The sequence below is a fragment of the Callithrix jacchus genome, chromosome 20 (assembly GCF_049354715.1).
Source record: "Callithrix jacchus isolate 240 chromosome 20, calJac240_pri, whole genome shotgun sequence".
Lineage (NCBI taxonomy): Eukaryota > Metazoa > Chordata > Mammalia > Primates > Cebidae > Callithrix > Callithrix jacchus.
The window spans coordinates 45,629,797-45,650,250 of NC_133521.1; the positions used below are offsets into that span (position 1 = coordinate 45,629,797).

Consider the following 20,454-nt stretch of genomic DNA (forward strand, 5'->3'; position numbering starts at 1 on the left):
TTGACTGGGTGACATGAATCATTGCAGTAGCGGGTTCTGTGGACTTGTGGTTAGCGTGGTGGGAGGTTGAGTCTTGCTGTGTTCAGTGTGCAGTGTGCGCTCTTCTGCTCTTCCCCCAGCTGCCTGCAGGTGCCTCCGATGCCTGAGCCTTTTATTCTGTGCTTACCCGTGTTGCCTTGGGGTCCTCAATTGGGAAAGGGGAGAGACTGGAAGGTGCATCCTGTGTTTAAGGCCTGTGTCCGGGAGGTGACACACCTCTCTCCTGTTGGAAGCCCATTGATGGACTCTGGCCACAGGGCCGTGTGTGCACAGAAGGGCTTGGGAAATGCAGGTTGGATGCACAGGGGCTCCTGGGAGAGCCCTGTCGGCAAGGGAGTGGGCTGTGGGCTGCTCCGGCCTGGGGGCTTCAGGGTACCTGCTCTTTCCACCTGCCTGCCCTTCTGCTTTCCTCCTGCTGAAGCTCTGACCGCCCTGCAGCTCCCCTTTTTGTAAGTACGTTACACTAACCCCGTTTCTTACTTACAAGGCCTGGGTCCTTCTGTGTTACGTAGCAGCTTGAATGTCCATGGGAGAAAACGTACTTAGGGAACAGGTACTGGAGTTTTAAACAAAATCTGTCCATTTTTCCCTAATAAGTAAAAGCAGAAAAAATTACTTGAAGTACTTTTGAGCTTGCTGTTGTTGAAATAGTTTTTCTTGAGATAATTCATAAAAATTAGAAAATGACTATCAGATTTTCTAAACTGGACTTGATGATTATTTTCACTTGTAAAAGGGGTGCCTACCGGAGTGCAGAGTGTCACGTGGTGAGGCTGCGCTTTGGGTGGGAGGAGACGGAAGCTTGTTTGGTTCAAACGTACGTCAGATACTCTGATGGCATTCACCCTCTCCCTGCTGTAGGAGACAGCCAGGTATTGCGGTGGGAATGGGACTGGCCGGTGACTTGGCCACACAGGTGGCAGCGCTCTGTCAAGATGTTGGGCTAAGAGGGGCGCCCAGGGAACGCAGCACGCCCGGCCTGGTTCATGCAGCGACCTGGAACGGGGGTCCCTGCAGGCTGGGGTCCTGTAGTGCCCAGGGCGGGCTTCTCACTTGCTGAGCGTTCAGTGCAGATTTGTGAGGTGCACGTTTAGTGGGTTTGGTCTGGGACATTTGAAAATTATTATCTTTTCTCAGAGAGTCGCACTCTGTCACCAGGTCGTAGTGCAGTGGCATGGTCTCGGCTCACTGCAATCTCTGCCTCCTGGATTCAGGGGATTCTCCTGCCTCAGCCTCCCAAGTAGCTGGAACTACAGGTGTGCACCACTGCGCACATCTAATTTTTGTATTTTTAGTAGACATGGGGTTTCACCGTGTTTGCCAGGATGGTCTCGATCTCTTGACCTCGTGATCTTCCCACCTCGGCCTCACAAACTGCTGGGATTACAGGCGTGAGCCACCGCGCCCGGCTGATGTTTGAAAGTTACTTAAACTCATATTTGGAGGGTTGGTGCTTGCTTCTCCTCAGATTGTCTCTCAGTGCCTCTATGTGAGTGGAGGGTTAGGCAGAGAATGGAGTCACGTCTACTCTTCATCCTGTGATCATTTGTGTCCAGCAAGCACCCACAGCGGTATCTGAAGTCACCACCGCAGCTCCTGTCGCTCTCCTGCCCCATCTTTTCCATGTTTGACAGCTTTCATGGAACCTAACCACAGACTGAGACCTCCCACCCGGCATCTCAGCTGCCTGTCCCAGTTCGTTGGAGGTGGTTCAGTGCTAACCAGTGCTGCGAGGGCTGTCGGGTTCTGCTCACTGTCTGTGGCTCAGATGTTCTGCTGCTCGGAAGTGCTGGTGGGGCCCTGGTCCTGCGTGTTGCCCTCCCATCCTCCCTCCGCCCTGCGTGATCGTCTGCACTGGACCATTGTGTGGTTTCTCAAGGCTCTGCTTCACAGTAACTTGGTTTTTGTTCCCTCCTGTAATAATACATGGCAAATACAAACTTGTGAAAATAGTTGAAATCCTGCATTTTTCCGGAAGAGTTTTCGTTTTCTGTCCTCCCTTGGTGGCTGCTTTGCGTGCACTTGAGCAAAGCCTCTTGATGGAGGACATGTACCAGGTTTTGCTGTGTTGCTTTAGGTGTCACCAGTAACAAGTAGAGGAGCTTAAAAAATAGTACTTTTGGCCGGGCGCGGTGGCTCACGCCTGTAATCCCAGCACTTTGGGAGGCCGAGGCGGGTGGATCACGAGGTCAAGAGATCGAGACCATCCTGGTCAACATGGTGAAACCCCGTCTCTACTAAAGATACAAAAAATTAGCTGGGCATGGTGGCGCGTGCCTGTAATCCCAGGTACTCAGGAGGCTGAGGCGGGAGAATTGCCTGAACCCAGGAGGCGGAGGTTGCGGTGAGCCGAGATCGCACCATTGCACTCCAGCCTGGGTCACAAGAGCGAGACTCCGTCTCAAAAAAAAAATAGTACTTTTGAGTGACATGCAGTTGATGATACCTTTATTTAGAAAAACCTGCTGGTCCCGTGATTTCCATGCGCGTGGAATGGTGCTGTTCTTACACTCGCTGTGGGGACAGATACAGCTGTGATGCCAGCCTGGATTTTCCTGGGTGCAGATCACAGAAAGGTAGTCTTCCCAGGTTGGTTTTTGGAGAGTGAAATCCAGGAATGGTGTTTTATTCTCTGGTGATAACCACTGCGTTCCTGGTGCCAGTTCCTTCCCTGCGCCACCCTTCCACCACAGAGTGTACCGCAGAAATCCCTTGACTGAAAGTGCTAAGGCTCGAAACTCAGGAAGGGAAACCGTGAGTCTGCCCGTTGAGGCGAAGCTGTGTTGCTGCCGCCTGTCTAAACACACCAGCGCTTCCTCCAGGGCGGCGCCAGGTTTGCTGGTTTCTGGGTCATAGCCTGTTCTTTTGTAGAATCTTTTCCTTGGAAGCAGAACCGTGAGCCCTTTGGTTGTGACTCACACCTGTTCCTGCAGAACCTAGAGGTAGTGAGTATGTGTCCTTACCTCCCAAGTCTGGGGTGATGTTTGGCCCTTTCTTCCCGGGGTGCCAGCAGTTGGAAGGGTGCCAACACTCACATGGTTACGAAAGCTAGATCTGTCCCACAGGAATGGAGCTGGGATGGAGTGACGAAAAGCGTCTGCCGGTTTTCATGCACGTGTGCCACCTCAGAAGCTTTACTAACCGGGCATGGTAACAGCTCGTGCTGTCTCAGTCTGTTCCGTGTTACACATTCAGCATCAGCCCAGCCGTCCTGTGCTATCAGCTGTTCAGACGAAGCACCAACAGTTAGGGAAGTTAAACCCCGTTAAAAACCCATGTCCAGTTTATTCTCCTTAGCGTTGGGGCTCCTGCCGGCAGTGCAGGTCCCTGGGAGCGGATTGTGTTGAATGACTGATGTGCTCTTACCGTGAATGTTGTTGTTTTAAGGCCTTCTTTTTCTTTGTGATTCTTTTGTTCCCTAGCGTCGTCCCCCAGACTACAGTAATACTCAACAATGATCGGCAGAACGCCATTGTAGCCAAGATGGAAGACCCCTTGAGCAGCAGGGCACCGGATTCCCTGGAAAATGCCATTAGCAAGTCAGTAGCGCGGCACCAACCCCACCTTTCCCTGTCCCTGAGGAGCCCCGTGAGGATAAGTCAGCCCCTAAGCCAGGGCACAGTCCGGCACATGCTTCATCTCTGTGGTCACAGGGTTGAGCCTGGCAGGCACTGCCCCAGCTCTCTGAGGTCGGGGAGGGCAGGCTGGGTGAAGCTGAGTGCTGAGCCCAGCCACACCAGGGGCAGCTGTCGCTGGGGACTTCTGCGTCTCGTGCTGGCTGGGTTGTGAAGGGGGCTGGCTCTGTCTCCTCACAGCAGTTGGTGAAGGCGCTCATCCTCCCACCTAGCTCAGTGGTACACATCTGTCTGTCTGTGCAGAAGCTCGCAGGCAAACAGACGCCCTCTCCCACGCTTGCTAAGTGGTGCAGGCATGTTGAGTTGACGGCTTTTTTCCTTTTTTCTCTTGAGATGTTTTGAGTGGAGCTTTGGCCAGAGGTGGGAATGAATGAAAGACACCGTCCCCACCCTGCGTGACAGGAGGGCCAGGCAGTGGCCTCTGGCTGCATCTGGGCCCTGCTCTCCAGGAAGGCCTCCTGGGCTGCATGAACCCCCGAGGGTGCTGGCACTTTTTGTTTCCCATCTGTGTCTTCACAAAGTTCTATTTTGCTTTTTCTCTCAGTCTCCTTTGTGGATTGCTCCTCCTCCAGCTTCGTCCCCTTTCCTTGTTGTCTTAGCTCAGTTCTCCAGGGCTGCAGCTGTGGTCACGAGGGCCTGACACATGGGGGCGAAGGGAGAGGAGGTGGCGACGGGCGGTGAGGAGGTGCCAGGGTCAGCTGTGCCTCCGGGGCTTGGCGCTGAGGTCAGCCGGGCAGGTGCCCAATGTTGAGGATCCAGTTCAGCGTGGACATCACTCTAGAGAATCCAGTCCAGAAAGTGCTAAGTGCAGCGCCCTCCTCTGGGTGCAGACAGTGTTTGCAACACCCTTTTTTTTGACTTTGCGAACAGAATTGTGCTCCTTTCTCCTCTCCTGGTGCGTAGCCGTCCATGGTAGAGGTTGTTGAAAAGGGAAGTAGCAAGTGTCTCCGTCACCCTGTTTTTGAGCATGTTGTGGAGCTGGCCTCGCCCAGCCTTGTGGGCAGTGTTCTGTCATTCCACATCAGCAGCTCTTGGGATGACGGCAGCTCCCGTGGAATCTCAGCCGGCTTTTGAAGCCCCCTTCAGGGTTTTTTGCCCGTGGGAACACTTGGGAGTGGTGCTTGCGTTGCAGAGACGGAGTCATTTCCAGGGAGCCTCGCAGCGTGGGTCCAGCTGACCCAGGTCTCTGAGCTCGGTCTTCCGAATTTGGTCTTTCCTTTAACATGGCCTTAAAAAAGACTCTTCTTCGAGTGCCAACATTCTATAGGATGACCTCTGAAATCAGAGGGCAGCATTTTGGGCCTGAGTCTCAGTGAGTCACGATTTTACTTCTTTCGTGTTGTACATATTTTCTCTAAATGGTTAAGTTTTACTTTATACAGTTTCTTTCAGCCCCAGGCCATTTTCTCCTATGGAGTTGCTGTTAATCTTGGTAGAGAGCGCTGTCTGGGAAGGCCGTGTGATCCACTGGTCCACACAGTTAGATTTGTGATAAGTTGAGGAAGGTGCGGAACTCGGCGTGCTGGTTGTGGCTCTCACCCCATTGGGCTGGTGTGTTTTTTCCCGTTCAGTGCTGTGCCTGGGCGTCGGCAGAACACCATTGTGGTGAAGGTGCCAGGCCAAGAAGACAGCCACCACGAAGACGGGGAGAGTGGCTCGGAGGCCAGCGACTCTGTGTCCAGCTGCGGACAGGCCGGCAGCCAGAGCATCGGGAGCAACGTCACCCTCATCACCCTCAACTCGGAAGGTGCGTCCCAGGCGTCCTCTTTCCTTGGCCAGAGCAGCAGTAGGAATGTTTTTGTTTGTTTTGCTTTTTTAGAAATTAATATATGTTTGTTGTTTTTTAAAAAAAAAATGATACCGTATAGGCCGGGCTTGGTGGCTCACGCCTGTAATCCTAGCGCTTTGGGAGGCTGAGGCGGGTGGATCATGAGGTCTGGAGCTCAATATCAGCCTGACCAAGATGGTGAGAGCCCGACTGTACTAAAACTGCAAACATTAGCCGGGCGTGGTGGTGGGTTCCTGTAATCCCAGCTGCTTGAGAGGCTGAGGCAGGAGAATCACTTAAACCCGGGTGGCAGAGGTTGCAGTGAGCTGAGATCGCGCCACTGCACTCCAGCCTGGGCAACAGAGTGAGACGGCGTCTCAGAAAAAAAAGGAGAGATAAAATGAAGAAAGGGAGAATAATTGCACCAGTGTGAGATCTCTGAACCTTTTGGGATTTTTCTGTGCACACTTCATGGTGTGACGACTCCCTTCCTTCCCTTACGTGGCGGAAATCTGCCCACGCTGATGCAGGTGGACAGCGTCGTTTGTAGGCAGTTTCACTCATTTCATCGGCTGTCGATGCCTTCAAGGATGGCCCCTGTAAGCTTTCCTTCCTGACACTGGCATCGGCCTGCCGTCTTCCCACGTCTCTCAGATCAGTGTCTGGACATGGGCTCTCAGAGGCGGCTCTCTGGCTGGAGGACTCGGCTTCCACGGGGCCTGTGGCATAGGTCGCACTGCCTCTTTCCACCTGGATTCCCACCTGGATTCCCAGCGGGGGCTTCTCTCCTGCAGGCTCTGAGCTGTCCTCCCTCCCAGCTCAGCCCACCCAGTGTGCCTTTCATAGGCCTCTTCCCCACAGAGCCTGTGTGTGCCCTCATCCTGTCTCCATAAGTGACCAATGACTGTCAGTTACTACAGCGTGGAGAAAAGAGAGAGCCAAACACAGTCAGCTCTGTGCGGCAGTGGTGAGCATGGGTTTTGTTTACTTACTAGGAAGAACTCGAGTTTTTCCTGCTTCTGTGTGTGAGTTGTTGATTTTTCCTAGCAACTCAGTGTCGATGTGTTGACTGAACAAAGGTTTTCCTGTTAGGAAGACTCATTACCGTATCTGAAACATTGAAAATAATGTTTTTCACAAAAATTGCTTTTCCCTCTAATACAGAGCGCCAGGATTCAGATGGCAGCATGGTGGGAAGAGAGAGAGCTTAGGTTGATCTATTTTTTTCCAAGTTGAGATCTAATTTGTGTACCCTATGGTTCTAAAGGTCCACCTCAGTGGTTTGTAGTAGATTCACAAGGTTGTGGAGTCATCACTTCTACTTCTAGAATATATTTTATTACCCCCAAAATCAGCCAGTATCCACCAGCAGTCACTTTCCATTCTTCCAGCCTCCAGCCTCTGGCACCCACCCGTCTCCGCCTGTCCCTCTGGGCGTCCCCATTGTGGACCCTGAGTATAGATGGAATCCTGTGACGTGCACTTTGTCGCTTGCCTCAGAGCATTGTCCTCTTAGTGGCTGCATGATACGCCGAGGTCCGCACGGCCCGCGCTCTGTTTCTCCATCGTCAGCAGTGGACATTTGGGTTGTTTCCACTTTTTGGCTGTTGTCATTAATGCCACCGTGAACATTTATGTGCAGGTTTTTGCGTATGTATGAAATGAAATTTGAGGAAAAGAGGGCTTCTGCTGATTTCATCTTCATGGAAGTTGGAAATCACATCGCAGTGACGACAGACTCATTGTTCTGATTATTTTTCAACGTGGATTCTGTAAATCCCCACGTAGATCTGGCCACCGCCTTAAGGCCTGGCGTGTGTTTGGTTTAAATTGTGTCAGCGAAGGCACAAAAAAGTTGATGATTCTGGGGAGTGCAGGGTCATAAAAACAAAAACATTTAAAACCAACCTAGGAGAAGATATCAGATTTGGAGCCTACTTAGTACTAATCTGTATATATAAGGAAACATACAAATATTCTTTGTATCTGAGGTTAAGTTCTTTTGATGTTTTGTGTAGGACAGTTTTCTTTAGCAAAGTCTTTGAGCTGAGTTTTTTAGCCATATTACCACTGCTTGTTCTCATCAAACATAGTTTTGATGTACAACACAGGTTGTTAGGATTGGGGTGGAGAGCTTTTTCTAATCTTAATTTTTACTTTATTTTGAAGATGAGGTCGTCATCTAGAGCCATTCTATTTTCACATTCATTAGGAGGAAACGTTTATAATCAGCCTCTTTCACTGACTCTGTCCATGGGAATGTATATCCCAGCGGGGTCGGTGTTAGGAAAGTATCAGCTTGCGCTGCATTATTCGACATAGCGGATGTGGAAAATCGCAGACAGAGGAAGTCATCTTTAAATGATTGCTGTACATGCGAATGTTGCAATAACAGCCAGTCCATTCGCGTCTCTTCCATCAGATTCACTGTCAGCCCACAGGGGTGTCATCTGGTCAACATTTCCGTGAGGTTCAGACGTGCGGAGAACTGTGCCAGCAGCTTCCCTGCCTGTGCCCCTCTCCCCCAGAGCAGCTGGGCAGGGGCGAGTCAGCACGTTGATGTGACCGAAAGCATGATGAATATGGAGGTGCTAAGGGGACACGCTTGTCCTTCCGTTCAGTCTGTGTTAAGGGGGGACGCGCTTGTCCTTCCGTTCAGTCTGTGCTAAGGGGATGCGCTTGTCCTTCCGTTCAGTCTGTGCTAAGGGGATGCGCTTATCCTTCCGTTCAGTCTGTGCTAAGGGGACATGCTTATCCTTCCGTTCAGTCTGTGCTAAGGGGGGACACGCTTGTCCTTCCGTTCAGTCTGTGCTAAGGGGGGACGCGCTTGTCCTTCCGTTCAGTCTGTGCTAAGGGGACACGCTTGTCCTTCCGTTCAGTCTGTGCTAAGGGGACGTGCTTGTCCTTCCGTTCAGTCTGTGCTAAGGGGACGCGCTTGTCCTTCCTTTCAGTCTGTGCTAAGGGGACGCGCTTGTCCTTCCGTTCAGTCTGTGCTAAGGGGACGCGCTTGTCCTTCCGTTCAGTCTGTGCTAAGGGGGGGACACGCTTGTCCTTCCGTTCAGTCTGTGCTAAGTGGGGACGCGCTTGTCCTTCCGTTCAGTCTGTGCTAAGGGGACATGCTTATCCTTCCGTTCAGTCTGTGCTAAGGGGGGACACGCTTGTCCTTCCGTTCAGTCTGTGCTAAGTGGGGACGCGCTTGTCCTTCCGTTCAGTCTGTGCTAAGGGGGGACGCGCTTGTCCTTCCATTCAGTCTGTGCTAAGGGGGGACGCGCTTGTCCTTCCGTTCAATCTGTGCTAAGTGGGGATGCGCTTGTCCTTCGTTCAGTCTGTGCTAAGGGGACGCGCTTGTCCTTCCGTTCAGTCTGTGCTAAGGGGACGCGCTTGTCCTTCCGTTCAGTCTGTGTTAAGGGGACATGCTTGTCCTTCCGTTCAGTCTGTGCTAAGGGGGGACGCGCTTGTCCTTCCGTTCAGTCTGTGCTAAGGGGACGCGCTTGTCCTTCCGTTCAGTCTGTGCTAAGGGGACGCGCTTGTCCTTCTGTTCAGTCTGTGCTAAGGGGGGACATGCTTGTCCTTCCGTTCAGTCTGTGCTAAGGGGGGACGCGCTTGTCCTTCCGTTCAGTCTGTGCTAAGGGGGGACGCGCTTGTCCTTCCGTTCAGTCTGTGCTAAGGGGACACGCTTGTCCTTCCGTTCAGTCTGTGCTAAGGGGGGACGTGCTTGTCCTTCCGTTCAGTCTGTGCTAAGGGGACGCGCTTGTCCTTCCGTTCAGTCTGTGCTAAGGGGGGACGCGCTTGTCCTTCTGTTCAGTCTGTGCTAAGGGGACGCGTTTGTCCTTCCGTTCAGTCTGTGCTAAGGGGGGACACGCTTGTCCTTCCGTTCAGTCTGTGCTAAGGGGGGACGCGCTTGTCTCTCTGTTCAGTCTTTTTAGGCCCTGACAAGAGACAGGAGCCGCAGGAGACAGATTGTTCTCATCTTGTAGAAGTATTTAAGTGCCTTAAGTCTTTGAGAACCACAGATTTCAAAACAGTTATTTCTCAAGAATTCCAAATGGCTTGTATCAATTCCAAATTGGTATGCTGTTTTATATCAAATTTGGAGTCAGTTTATTGTACAGCAAAGATACTGTATCATGTTATTGTAGGTTTTTACTTAGGTAATTTCATTTGTCATGACACATTCCATTGGAATCAGAAGGAAGGTACCTCCTGACCGTTGGGAGTCTGAACAGTAGACTGTGTCTCACTGGAGCAGGAAGGAAGGTACCTCCTGACTGTTGGGAGTCTGAACAGTAGACTGTGTCTCACTGGAGCAGGAAGGAAGGTACCTCCTGACTGTTGAGCATGTGGACGGTAGGCTGTGTCTCACTGGAGCAGGAAGGAAGGTACCTCCTGACTGTTGAGCATGTGGACGGTAGGCTGTGTCTCACTGGAGCAGGAAGGAAGGTACCTCGTGACTGTTGAGCATGTGGACGGTAGGCTGTGTCTCACTGGAGCAGGAAGGAAGGTACCTCCTGACTGTTGAGCATGTGGACGGTAGGCTGTGTCTCACTGGAGCAGGAAGGAAGGTACCTCGTGACTGTTGAGCATGTGGACGGTAGGCTGTGTCTCACTGGAGCAGGAAGGAAGGTACCTCGTGACTGTTGAGCATGTGGACGGTAGGCTGTGTCTCACTGGAGCAGGAAGGAAGGTACCTCCTGACTGTTGAGCATGTGGACGGTAGGCTGTGTCTCACTGGAGCAGGAAGGAAGGTACCTCGTGACTGTTGAGCATGTGGACGGTAGGCTGTGTCTCACTGGAGCAGGAAGGAAGGTACCTCGTGACTGTTGAGCATGTGGACGGTAGGCTGTGTCTCACTGGAGCAGGAAGGAAGGTACCTCGTGACTGTTGAGCATGTGGACGGTAGGCTGTGTCTCACTGGAGCAGGAAGGAAGGTACCTCGTGACTGTTGAGCATGTGGACGGTAGGCTGTGTCTCACTGGAGCAGGAAGGAAGGTACCTCCTGACTGTTGAGCATGTGGACGGTAGGCTGTGTCTCACTGGAGCAGGAAGGAAGGTACCTCGTGACTGTTGAGCATGTGGACGGTAGGCTGTGTCTCACTGGAGCAGGAAGGAAGGTACCTCCTGACTGTTGAGCATGTGGACGGTAGGCTGTGTCTCACTGGAGCAGGAAGGAAGGTACCTCCTGACTGTTGAGCATGTGGACGGTAGGCTGTGTCTCACTGGAGCAGGAAGGAAGGTACCTCCTGACTGTTGAGCATGTGGACGGTAGGCTGTGTCTCACTGGAGCAGGAAGGAAGGTACCTCGTGACTGTTGAGCATGTGGACGGTAGGCTGTGTCTCACTGGAGCAGGAAGGAAGGTACCTCGTGACTGTTGAGCATGTGGACGGTAGGCTGTGTCTCACTGGAGCAGGAAGGAAGGTACCTCCTGACTGTTGAGCATGTGGACGGTAGGCTGTGTCTCACTGGAGCAGGAAGGAAGGTACCTCCTGACTGTTGAGCATGTGGACGGTAGGCTGTGTCTCACTGGAGCAGGAAGGAAGGTACCTCGTGACTGTTGAGCATGTGGACGGTAGGCTGTGTCTCACTGGAGCAGGAAGGAAGGTACCTCCTGACTGTTGAGCATGTGGACGGTAGGCTGTGTCTCACTGGAGCAGGAAGGAAGGTACCTCCTGACTGTTGAGCATGTGGACGGTAGGCTGTGTCTCACTGGAGCAGGAAGGAAGGTACCTCCTGACTGTTGAGCATGTGGATCGTAGGCTGTGTCTCACTGGAGCAGGAAGGAAGGTACCTCCTGACTGTTGAGCATGTGGACGGTAGGCTGTGTCTCACTGGAGCAGGAAGGAAGGTACCTCCTGACTGTTGAGCATGTGGACGGCAGGCTGTGTCTCACTGGAGCAGGAAGGAAGGTACCTCCTGACTGTTGAGCATGTGGACGGCAGGCTGTCTTCGTTCTTGTCTTTCGTCAGTAGTCTTGGTCTTGGTGTGCTCATGGCTTTGTTTTGTACCTGACAGCGTGTGGGCTCCCGTCACTCAATGACTAGGCTGCCAGCTGAGTTGGAGAGACAAGTTGAGCTAAAATGGACCTAGCGTGGGACCTGTTTGCCCATGAAGAGATTTAGTTAGATTCTAAATCAAGAGTTTAAATTCCTGCTGCGTATGCATTTGGTAATTCTTACACCTGTTTCTAACCCTACACATAAAATGTTAGGTACTTAATTTCAGCGGAGGATTGTCATTGAATTCTACTTGCATTATTGCCAGGAATTGGTCACATGGACACCCCTGTCAGTAGAATGACTTATGTGGTAGCCCCTGGTGGTGCTGGTGAAGGCTGCTGAGGCACAGCTGGGAGAGTTGGGCCGTCGTGAGAGCTGTCAGCTGCGGCCGTCCTGCCACTGCTGCTGGCATGCCATGCTCTGCGGCCAGATTCACAGACCTCGCTGTCCATGGAACACTGGGCACATGGAAAGAACATGTAATCACGCTGTGCTGTGCGGATTTACAGACCTCGCAGTCCATGGAATGTCAGCCGTGCACAAGGAAATAACATATGGCCACACTGTGCTGTGTGGATTTACAGACCTCACAGTCCATGGAATGTCAGCCGTGCACGAGGAAATAACATATGGCCACACTGTGCTGTGTGGATTTACAGACCTCGCAGTCCATGGAATGTCAGCCGTGCACGAGGAAATAACATATGGCCACACTGTGCTGTGTGGATTTATAGACCTCCCAGTCCATGGAATGTCAGCCGTGCACGTGGAAATAAGAACATATGGCCACACTGTGCTGTGTGGATTTACAGACCTCGCAGTCCATGGAATGTCAGCCGTGCACGAGGAAATAACATATGGCCACGCTGTGCTGTGTGGATTTACAGACCTCGCAGTCCACGGAATGTCAGTCATTTACGTGGAAAGAACGTGTAGCCACGCTGTGCTGTGCTGTGTGGTCGGATTCACAGACCTCGCAGTCCACGGAACGTCAGCTGCGTACCTGGAAAGAACATGTAGCCACGCCATGCTGTGGTCAGATTGGCAGACCTCACAGTCCACAGAGTGCCGTTCATGCACATAGAAAGAAGGATATTTAGCTACAAACATTCCTCGAAAATTTATTTACAGAATTTATCTTATGTAAGTGTTTTAAACATAACTGCTGTATGTGTGAGGTAATAGTGAAATACTTCTTTGTGGCAGTCCGGAGTTGATCACTAACGAGAGTAGGACTACAGAGAGATGAGGGACCACAATAAAACCAAGGGAAGTGGGAGACAGCAGCGTAAGAACAGGAGCAGGTCTGCGTGCCACAGAGCGGCCGGAATAGGAGAGAGAAATTATTGGTAGAGACGGTCCATGTGTCCCAGTGCTGGGATAGGAGAGATGAGTTATTATTGGTAGAGACGGTCCATGTGTCCCGGCGCTGGAATAGGAGAGATGAGTTATTATTGATAGAGACGGTCCATGTGTCCCGGCGCTGGGATAGGAGAGATGAGTTACTATTGATAGAGATGGTCCATGTGTCCCGGCGCTGGGATAGGAGAGATGAGTTATTATTGATAGAGATGGTCCATGTGTGTCCCGGCGCTGGGATAGGAGAGCTGAGTTATTATTGATAGAGATGGTCCATGTGTGTCCCGGCGCTGGGATAGGAGAGCTGAGTTATTATTGATAGAGATGGTCCATGTGTGTCCCGGTGCTGGGATAGGAGAGATGAGTTATTATTGATAGAGACGGTCCATGTGTGTCCCGGCGCTGGGATAGGAGAGATGAGTTATTATTGATAGAGACGGTCCATGTGTGTCCCGGCGCTGGGATAGGAGAGATGAGTTATTATTGGTAGAGACGGTCCATGTGTGTCCCGGCACTGGGATAGGAGAGATGAGTTATTATTGGTAGAGACGGTCCATGTGTCCCGGCGCTGGGATAGGAGAGATGAGTTATTATTGATAGAGACGGTCCATGTGTCCCGGCGCTGGGATAGGAGAGATGAGTTATTATTGATAGAGACGGTCCATGTGTCCCGGCGCTGGGATAGGAGAGATGAGTTATTATTGGTAGAGACGGTCCATGTGTCCCGGCGCTGGGATAGGAGAGATGAGTTATTATTGATAGAGACGGTCCATGCGTCCCGGCACTGGGATAGGAGAGATGAGTTATTATTGATAGAGACGGTCCATGCGTCCCGGCGCTGGGATAGGAGAGATGAGTTATTATTGATAGAGATGGTCCATGCGTCCTGGCGTTGGGATAGGAGAGATGAGTTATTATTGGTAGAGACGGTCCATGTGTCCCAGTGCTGGGATAGGAGAGATGAGTTATTATTGGTAGAGACGGTCCATGTGTCCCGGCGCTGGGATAGGAGAGATGAATTATTATTGATAGAGACGGTCCATGTGTCCCGGCACTGGGATAGGAGAGATGAGTTACTATTGATAGAGATGGTCCATGTGTCCCGGCGCTGGGATAGGAGAGATGAGTTATTATTGATAGAGATGGTCCATGCGTCCCGGCGCTGGGATAGGAGAGATGAGTTATTATTGGTAGAGACGGTCCATGTGTCCCGGCGCTGGGATAGGAGAGATGAGTTATTATTGGTAGAGACGGTCCATGTGTCCCGGCGCTGGGATAGGAGAGATGAGTTATTATTGGTAGAGACGGTCCATGTGTCCCGGCGCTGGGATAGGAGAGATGAGTTATTATTGATAGAGACGGTCCATGTGTCCCGGCACTGGGATAGGAGAGATGAGTTATTATTGATAGAGACGGTCCATGTGTGTCCCGGCGCTGGGATAGGAGACATGAGTTATTATTGATAGAGACGGTCCATGTGTGTCCTGGCGCTGGGATAGGAGAGATGAATTATTATTGGTAGAGACGGTCCATGTGTGTCCCGGCGCTGGAGCCATTTTGAGCCCTGATGTAACGACACAGCCTGTTGCTGTCCTTAGGTTTGAATCCTGTGTGGGCTTGCTCTGTGTTATTCATTGTTGGAACCATTTATTTCATTTTATGCGATGTTGTTTTTGAAATTCATAAACAGCCTGAGTGAGCCTTTGCAAAAGCCAGATGAAAATTAATTGTTACCGTGGGTGCATATCTAATTTGAATCTTCTCTGGAGACTTACCTGGAGAGGGTGAGGCTGAGCTTGAGCTCAATTGAGGTGGACTTGGCTGCGTTGTGGAAATTACCCCACACTGTGAGGCTCTGAAGAACCCTGCAGTCCAGTGACCTGTAAAGGATGGCCTTCTGATTTGTTCACTGTCCTACTGGAGATGGAAATCCAGCATTCGCCACCTCTGTGACGGCAGGGGACTAATGTGTGGAATCTCAGGACAGGAGCACTCGGAGCCATCACCCGGGCCACCTCTGTGACGGCAGGGGACTAATGTGTGGAATCTCAGGACAGGAGCACTCAGAGCCATCACCCGGGAAATGACTGTGGAACTCCGCTTCACGGGACGCTCACGTGCAGTTAGTCCTTTGGTCTTGGACGACACACAAACTGACATTTGTCAGAACTCTTGTTTCATCTGTTTTTGGGAACTCAGCCTTCAAATGAAAGTAGGAGAGAGGGACCCTAAAAAGCTTGTCTTTCAAGTAGACTGCCTGAGAGGAAAGGACACATTAATAGCTATTCTCTGTGGTCTGACAGCAGATTTCAGGCTGGGATTTTTAAATCATCGTTTCATTTCCCTTTTTCCCCCGAATATGGAATTCTGAATGTATAAAAACTTGAGTAATCAGCAGATCATGTCAGGAGGCAGACATAAGACATTACCTTCCACTTCAGTGCAGAAAAGCCATCATTGAAACGCAGAGTATCTGAGGATCAGCAGCTTTCTAGGAAGAGACTCTAGAAATGTGCGAATCACTGGTTTTTATCGGGCAGGGACTTCTCAGGGCCTGGAGCGTTTTCCTGCAGTCCCAGTCTGCCTCTCCCTTGGCCTGTGACCTTGATCAGGCTCATTCATTTCTGCAGACGTCTCAATGCCTCTTCTGTGAGATGGGTCATAGACTGGCTCAGCTGCTGGGGTTACTGTGGACGAGGAGCTGAGGCCTCTGGCATAGTGTAACTGTGGGCTCAGGAGCTGCCCCGGCAGGATAGGTTCTCCCGCAGCACTGTCTGTGTGCCCATGGGCCTGCCTCATGCCTAGTCCTTAGACCGCTGCCCACACCTCACAGAGCTCACTCAGCCTGCCGGACAGAACGGGCTCTTCCCTCAGTGCTGTGTGCCCTTGGGCCTGCCTCATGCCTAGTCCTTACAGAGCTCACTCAGCCTGCCTGTTCAGTGCTGTGTGCCCTTGGGCCTGCCTCATGCCTAGTCCTTACAGAGCTCACTCAGCCTGCCTGTTCAGTGCTGTGTGCCCATGGGCCTGCCTCATGCCTAGTCCTTACAGAGCTCACTCAGCCTGCCTGTTCAGTGCTGTGTGCCCATGGGCCTGCCTCATGCCTAGTCCTTACAGAGCTCACTCAGCCTGCCTGTTCAGTGCTGTGTGCCCTTGGGCCTGCCTCATGCCTAGTCCTTAGACCGCTGCCCACACCTGTCGGAGTTCAGCTGGCCTCTGCGCTCTGGTGTAGGAGGCAGGAAGCCTGCCTGGAGCTCTGTCTATACACGGGGCTTGCGCTATGTGAGACCCCCTACACAGGTCAGAATCCCCTTGTTCAACAGGGCCCACCCCAAGCCTCTGATTTGTGGGGGTGGGGCAGGGCGTGAGAATGGGCATTTCCAGCAGGTTCCTTGTCACTGCTGATGCTGCTGGTCTGAGAATGTGAGTCCCAGGGTGCTTCCTCTAGATTCCTGGTTAAATCGATTCACTACATGGGCGCTAATTTATTATCTTGTTCCTCACGAGCCTTCGTGAGCGTGCTTCTCAGTCTTGGCCATACATGGGGTCACCTGGGGGCTTCTGATGGTACTGAAGGTGGACCCTCCCTGGCCTCCACTGACGGCACTGGAATTGCAGGGCCTGAGGTCACTTCACTGCCTCTGTGCCAGACCCTACCCTTGGCCCTGGGCTCCCAGCGCTGAGTGAGGGGAGGTGCCCCCGGCCTGGGGGAGTGGACGCCTGAAAATCTCTAGTGCCTAGTGGAGTGAGGCGGGAATGTTGTTGCCAGCAGGAGCTCCATGGACACAGGCGTGGGTGGGAACCAGAAAACTGGGGACGTCTGCACTGGTAATGCGGCTGTGCTGGAGTGTGAAGTCCAGGGCGTGGCGCTGTGAGCCGTGAACCCCAAGAGGCTGGCACGAGCTAGGTCCTGCTGGATGCTGAGGCAGGAGCTCCCTGGGAGGACAGGCCAGATGGCCACTCTGCTGGGCTGAGTCCCCTGCAGTGCTGAAGAAAGGCCAGGAAGAATTGTTGAGGCGTAGATGAGGCCAGTGGTTGTGGAGGGAGGGCTCGCTCAGTGTGACCCACAGTGCGGAGGAGCCACCCATCGCTGGGGCAGCTCCGTGTGGGGTGGAGGGCACAGCTGGCCTTGGGCGCACTGGGTCTGGACATTTGCACACTGGCCCTTAGATGGGGCATGAAGCCTGTGGGAGGATGAGCTCCGCGGCTGTCCTGACATTACCTTGAGGTGGGAGCCCAGGGAGGATGGAGATGGTGGGCGGCAGTTCCCCCAGAGCCGGCTCTTACTGTAAGTCAGGGAGGTTCTCGGTGTGGCCATGGGGAGCCCACGTCATCCCTCCTGGAGGGTCTGAGTGACAGTTTGACATGATTTTGACTCATTGTTTGAAAAACAACTCTAAATTCTTGTCGAATGTTCACTTAAAAAATATCATCTCACCACGGAGAGCTCAGCCAAGTGTGGGTTAGCCCTGTCACTCCTGCAGGGATCTTTAGCAGTGTGGTGGCTCCGGCTGAGAGCCGTTGCTCACCGTCCCTGCACCATCCTCGCACTGGCCCTGCATTGCCCATGTCCTGGTGTGGGTGACGGTTGCGGAGGCCCATGAGGGAAGCTGCTGCCCTTCCTGCTGCCTGCCTCGGGTCCTCTGCTTGTGATCTCCAGGTCCTAAGTCCAGAGATGTTTGCTGTCACTAGAGACCCCCTCCATCTGACCAGAGTTCCAGTTAAATGAGCCTCTGTGCTAGGAACCCTGGGAAGTTCAGACGGTGCATCTCGTGCAGGCCGTGCCTACCCCAGGTCCTCTGCTGTTTGGGGTTATTGGGCATCCCTGTCATCAGCTGCTTGTCCCCTCTGACCATGCCCTCTACTCATGCCCCCTCAGCTTGTGCCCTCTGCCCATGCCCCCTCAGCTCGTGCCCTCTGCCCGTGCCCCCTCAGCTCGTACCCTCTGCTCATGCCCTCTCAGCTCGTGCCCTCTGCCCGTGCCCCCACTGCCTGTGCCCCCTCAGCTCGTACCCTCTGCCCATGCCCCCTCAGCTCGTGCCCTCTGCCCGTGCCCCCTCAGCTCATACCCTCTGCCCGTGCCCTCAGCTTGTGCCCTCTGCCTGTGCCCCCTCAGCTCGTGCCCTCTGCCCGTGCCCCCTCAGCTCGTGCCCTCTGCCCATGCCCCCTCAGCTCTTACCCTGTGCCCGTGCCCTCTCAGCTCGTGCCCTCTGCCCGTGCCCCCTCTGCCTGTGCCCCCTCAGCTCGTGCCCTCTGCCCGTGCCCCCTCAGCTCGTACCCTGTGCCCGTGCCCTCTCAGCTCGTGCCCTCTGCCCGTGCCCCCTCTGCCTGTGCCCCCTCAGCTCGTGCCCTCTGCCCGTGCCCTCTCAGCTCGTGCCCTCTGCCCATGCTGGTTTAGCTTGGACCACGCTGGGTGTGGGCACGCGCTCTCTGCCTGGGTGACTGGGCCCTGCTCGGTTCTCCACCCTTCCCTGTCACTCCTCTGCCCTACACTCCCTGCTCCAGCCACTCTGGTTCTCTTACCTTCCTGGAGCATGTGGTCCCTCCTGGCCCAGGCTGGCGCTGCTCTCTGCTCTGGAATGTTCCTGGTGCTGCTCTCTGCTCTGGAATGTTCCTGGTGCTGCTCTCTGCTCTGGAATGTTCTCCGAGTTCTTCCCCTGGGTGACTCCTTCTGTATTTCCTGCCTCGGGTCACCTGTTCTTGTCTGAAGTCAGCACTAGCCCTGCCTGTCTCCCTTCACTTGCAGGCCACTGTCTCTGGCGCTTGGGAGTCAGGAGGGGTGGGCTGAGGTCTTGCACTCCAGCAGCTGCTGGGTGGCTTCCGCAGGTGCTCAGGTGCTCCTCCAGTGCTCCGGCAGCTTTCACTTCATTTGTACCCCTTCACCTGGGGCTCACTGGCTGGCTGGGGCTGGGAGCCCACATCAAGCAGCCCCTATCTAGGATCGAGGCTGATTCCCGAGGCCCCGGCTCATGCTGGGTGGTGTCTGAGGGTGTCACCCTGGCAAAAACCCCATGTCTACTAAAAATACAAAAAATTAGCTAGGCATGGTGGCGTGTGCCTGTAATCCCAGCTTCTCAGGAGGCTGAGGCAGGAGAATTGTCTGAACCCAGGAGGCGGAGGTTGTGGTGAGCCAAGATCGCGCCATTGCACTCCAGGCTGGGCAACAAGAGCAAAACTCCGTCTCAAAAAAAGAAAAAAAAATCCCCAAAGTTGGAGCCTCTCACCTTTCCAGCTGTGGCCTCTGGGCAGCCCCTGCCACGAGACTGCGTCCGTTAATTAGTTTTGAGGCATACGTTTCATTTGGCTCTTCACGTCCGGGTGGAATGTACAGTGGCTGACAGATGGTGTGACAGATGCATGTGTCTGAGCCCACGTTCCCAGCACCATCCGTGCACTTCTCAGCAGTCTCCGAGCTTTGATACTTCTTAATCTCCTCTTACCCTGAATTCCCAAAATTAGAGCTTTTCTATCCTGAGCTACAGCCAAGAGCCCAGCCACCGTGCCCTGCCCCCATGGCGATGACCAGCCCTTCCCTGATACTTCATGGAAATCTTCTGTCTTGGGGAATAATGCGTTTTGGCGAATGAGGCCGCTCGTGAAGGGAGCCGTGCGCACTAGGACCCGACGGTTGGTGTCCACGGCTTCTCAGCTGTGCTCCAGGCTTCCTGGCCCAGCTGGCACCCCTGGCTACCGTTTTAGGAGCCAGAAAGTCAGTGTTGGGACATTTCAAAGTAAAGCTTACAGACATTTTGTGGTGGCGATGCCCAGGGTGGCATGACTGTAACCCGGCCTTAGGCCGTGGAGACTCTGACGGAGAGAGGAGGCCTCCTAGGTCCTGGCCCCTGGAGGGAGGTACTTAGGTCTCCACCCTTCCGTGGAGGAGGACGTGCCGGGGAGGGGAGACTCCCAGCTTTACTTTGGTTCAACTTGAGGGTCAGAGGAGATGGTTCGGGAGCTGCTGAGCTTCCCAGCTGGAGCGCCAGTTGTCTGGCTTATGATCATGTGTGCGGCTTTCCTCTGTCACACGGGAAGGCTTTGAAAAGGGGGTTTGACAAGCCGCCACGTCTTTCACCAACTGTACTTGCTCAACCTGAGGACAACCCGGAGAGGCCACTATGCAGAGAAGGAGGCTGTGGTTCAGAGACCAGTGACTTGTGGAGGGTCAGCTAAGAAGCTGAGAGCTGGCGCTTGCTTGTGAGAGAGGCGGAGAGGTGTGGAGGAGCTGGCGGTCGTCACTCCCTGGGCAGGCGGGTGGGAAGTCCCACTCCATCGCCACGGGAATGTGCTTTGCTGGCGAGCTTCGGCTTCTCCAGGTGCCTGGCTACCTCTCTCCTCCATGCGGAGTGTGGGCCTGTCCACGGATCCTTGCTGTGGCTTCGCCGACGGTGGAGAACGTGGCGCATTCTCACACCTGAGTACGCCGCTGTGGGCGGCTGCATTTTAACTGCCCTGAGAATGCCGGTGTCCAGGGCATGCTGTGACTTATGCTGTGCAGAAGCAAGGGCTGGCATTGTGTCCACGGGATGGCGGCAAGCCAGTTGCTGATGCTGGAGCCACAGCCTCTGCGTCCTTCTTGGTGGGAGTGGCGGGCCGGTGGGAGAGCATCCCTGGCAGAGGTGAGGAGCCCTGGGGAAGGTCCCGTTCAGCAGGTGGCTGGGGCAG

General features: G+C 53.5%; 1 protein-coding gene and 1 long non-coding RNA gene across 34 annotated transcripts in view; one reads left to right on the plus strand and one right to left on the minus strand.

Moving 5' to 3' along the window:
- Positions 1-20,454, plus strand: part of BANP (BTG3 associated nuclear protein) — a 156,490-nt gene that overhangs the window by 47,161 nt on the left and 88,875 nt on the right. For 24 of the 33 annotated variants that reach the window (XM_078357957.1, XM_035282155.3, XM_078357950.1 and 21 more), the window contains 2 exons: positions 3,462-3,578; positions 5,246-5,421. In XM_078357957.1, coding sequence (XP_078214083.1) covers positions 3,462-3,578; positions 5,246-5,421 — 293 coding nt within the window. Of the gene's footprint in view, positions 1-2,270; positions 2,985-3,104; positions 3,579-5,245; positions 5,422-20,454 lie in introns of those variants that run through there. The other 9 variants (XM_017966887.4, XM_078357958.1, XM_054248595.2 and 6 more) reach the window with 3 other exon arrangements.
- Positions 7,593-19,183, minus strand: LOC144580558 (uncharacterized). The gene is made up of 2 exons (XR_013530284.1): positions 18,316-19,183; positions 7,593-12,439 (listed from the first exon to the last, which is right to left on the minus strand). It is a non-coding gene; the product is annotated as an uncharacterized LOC144580558 (long non-coding RNA).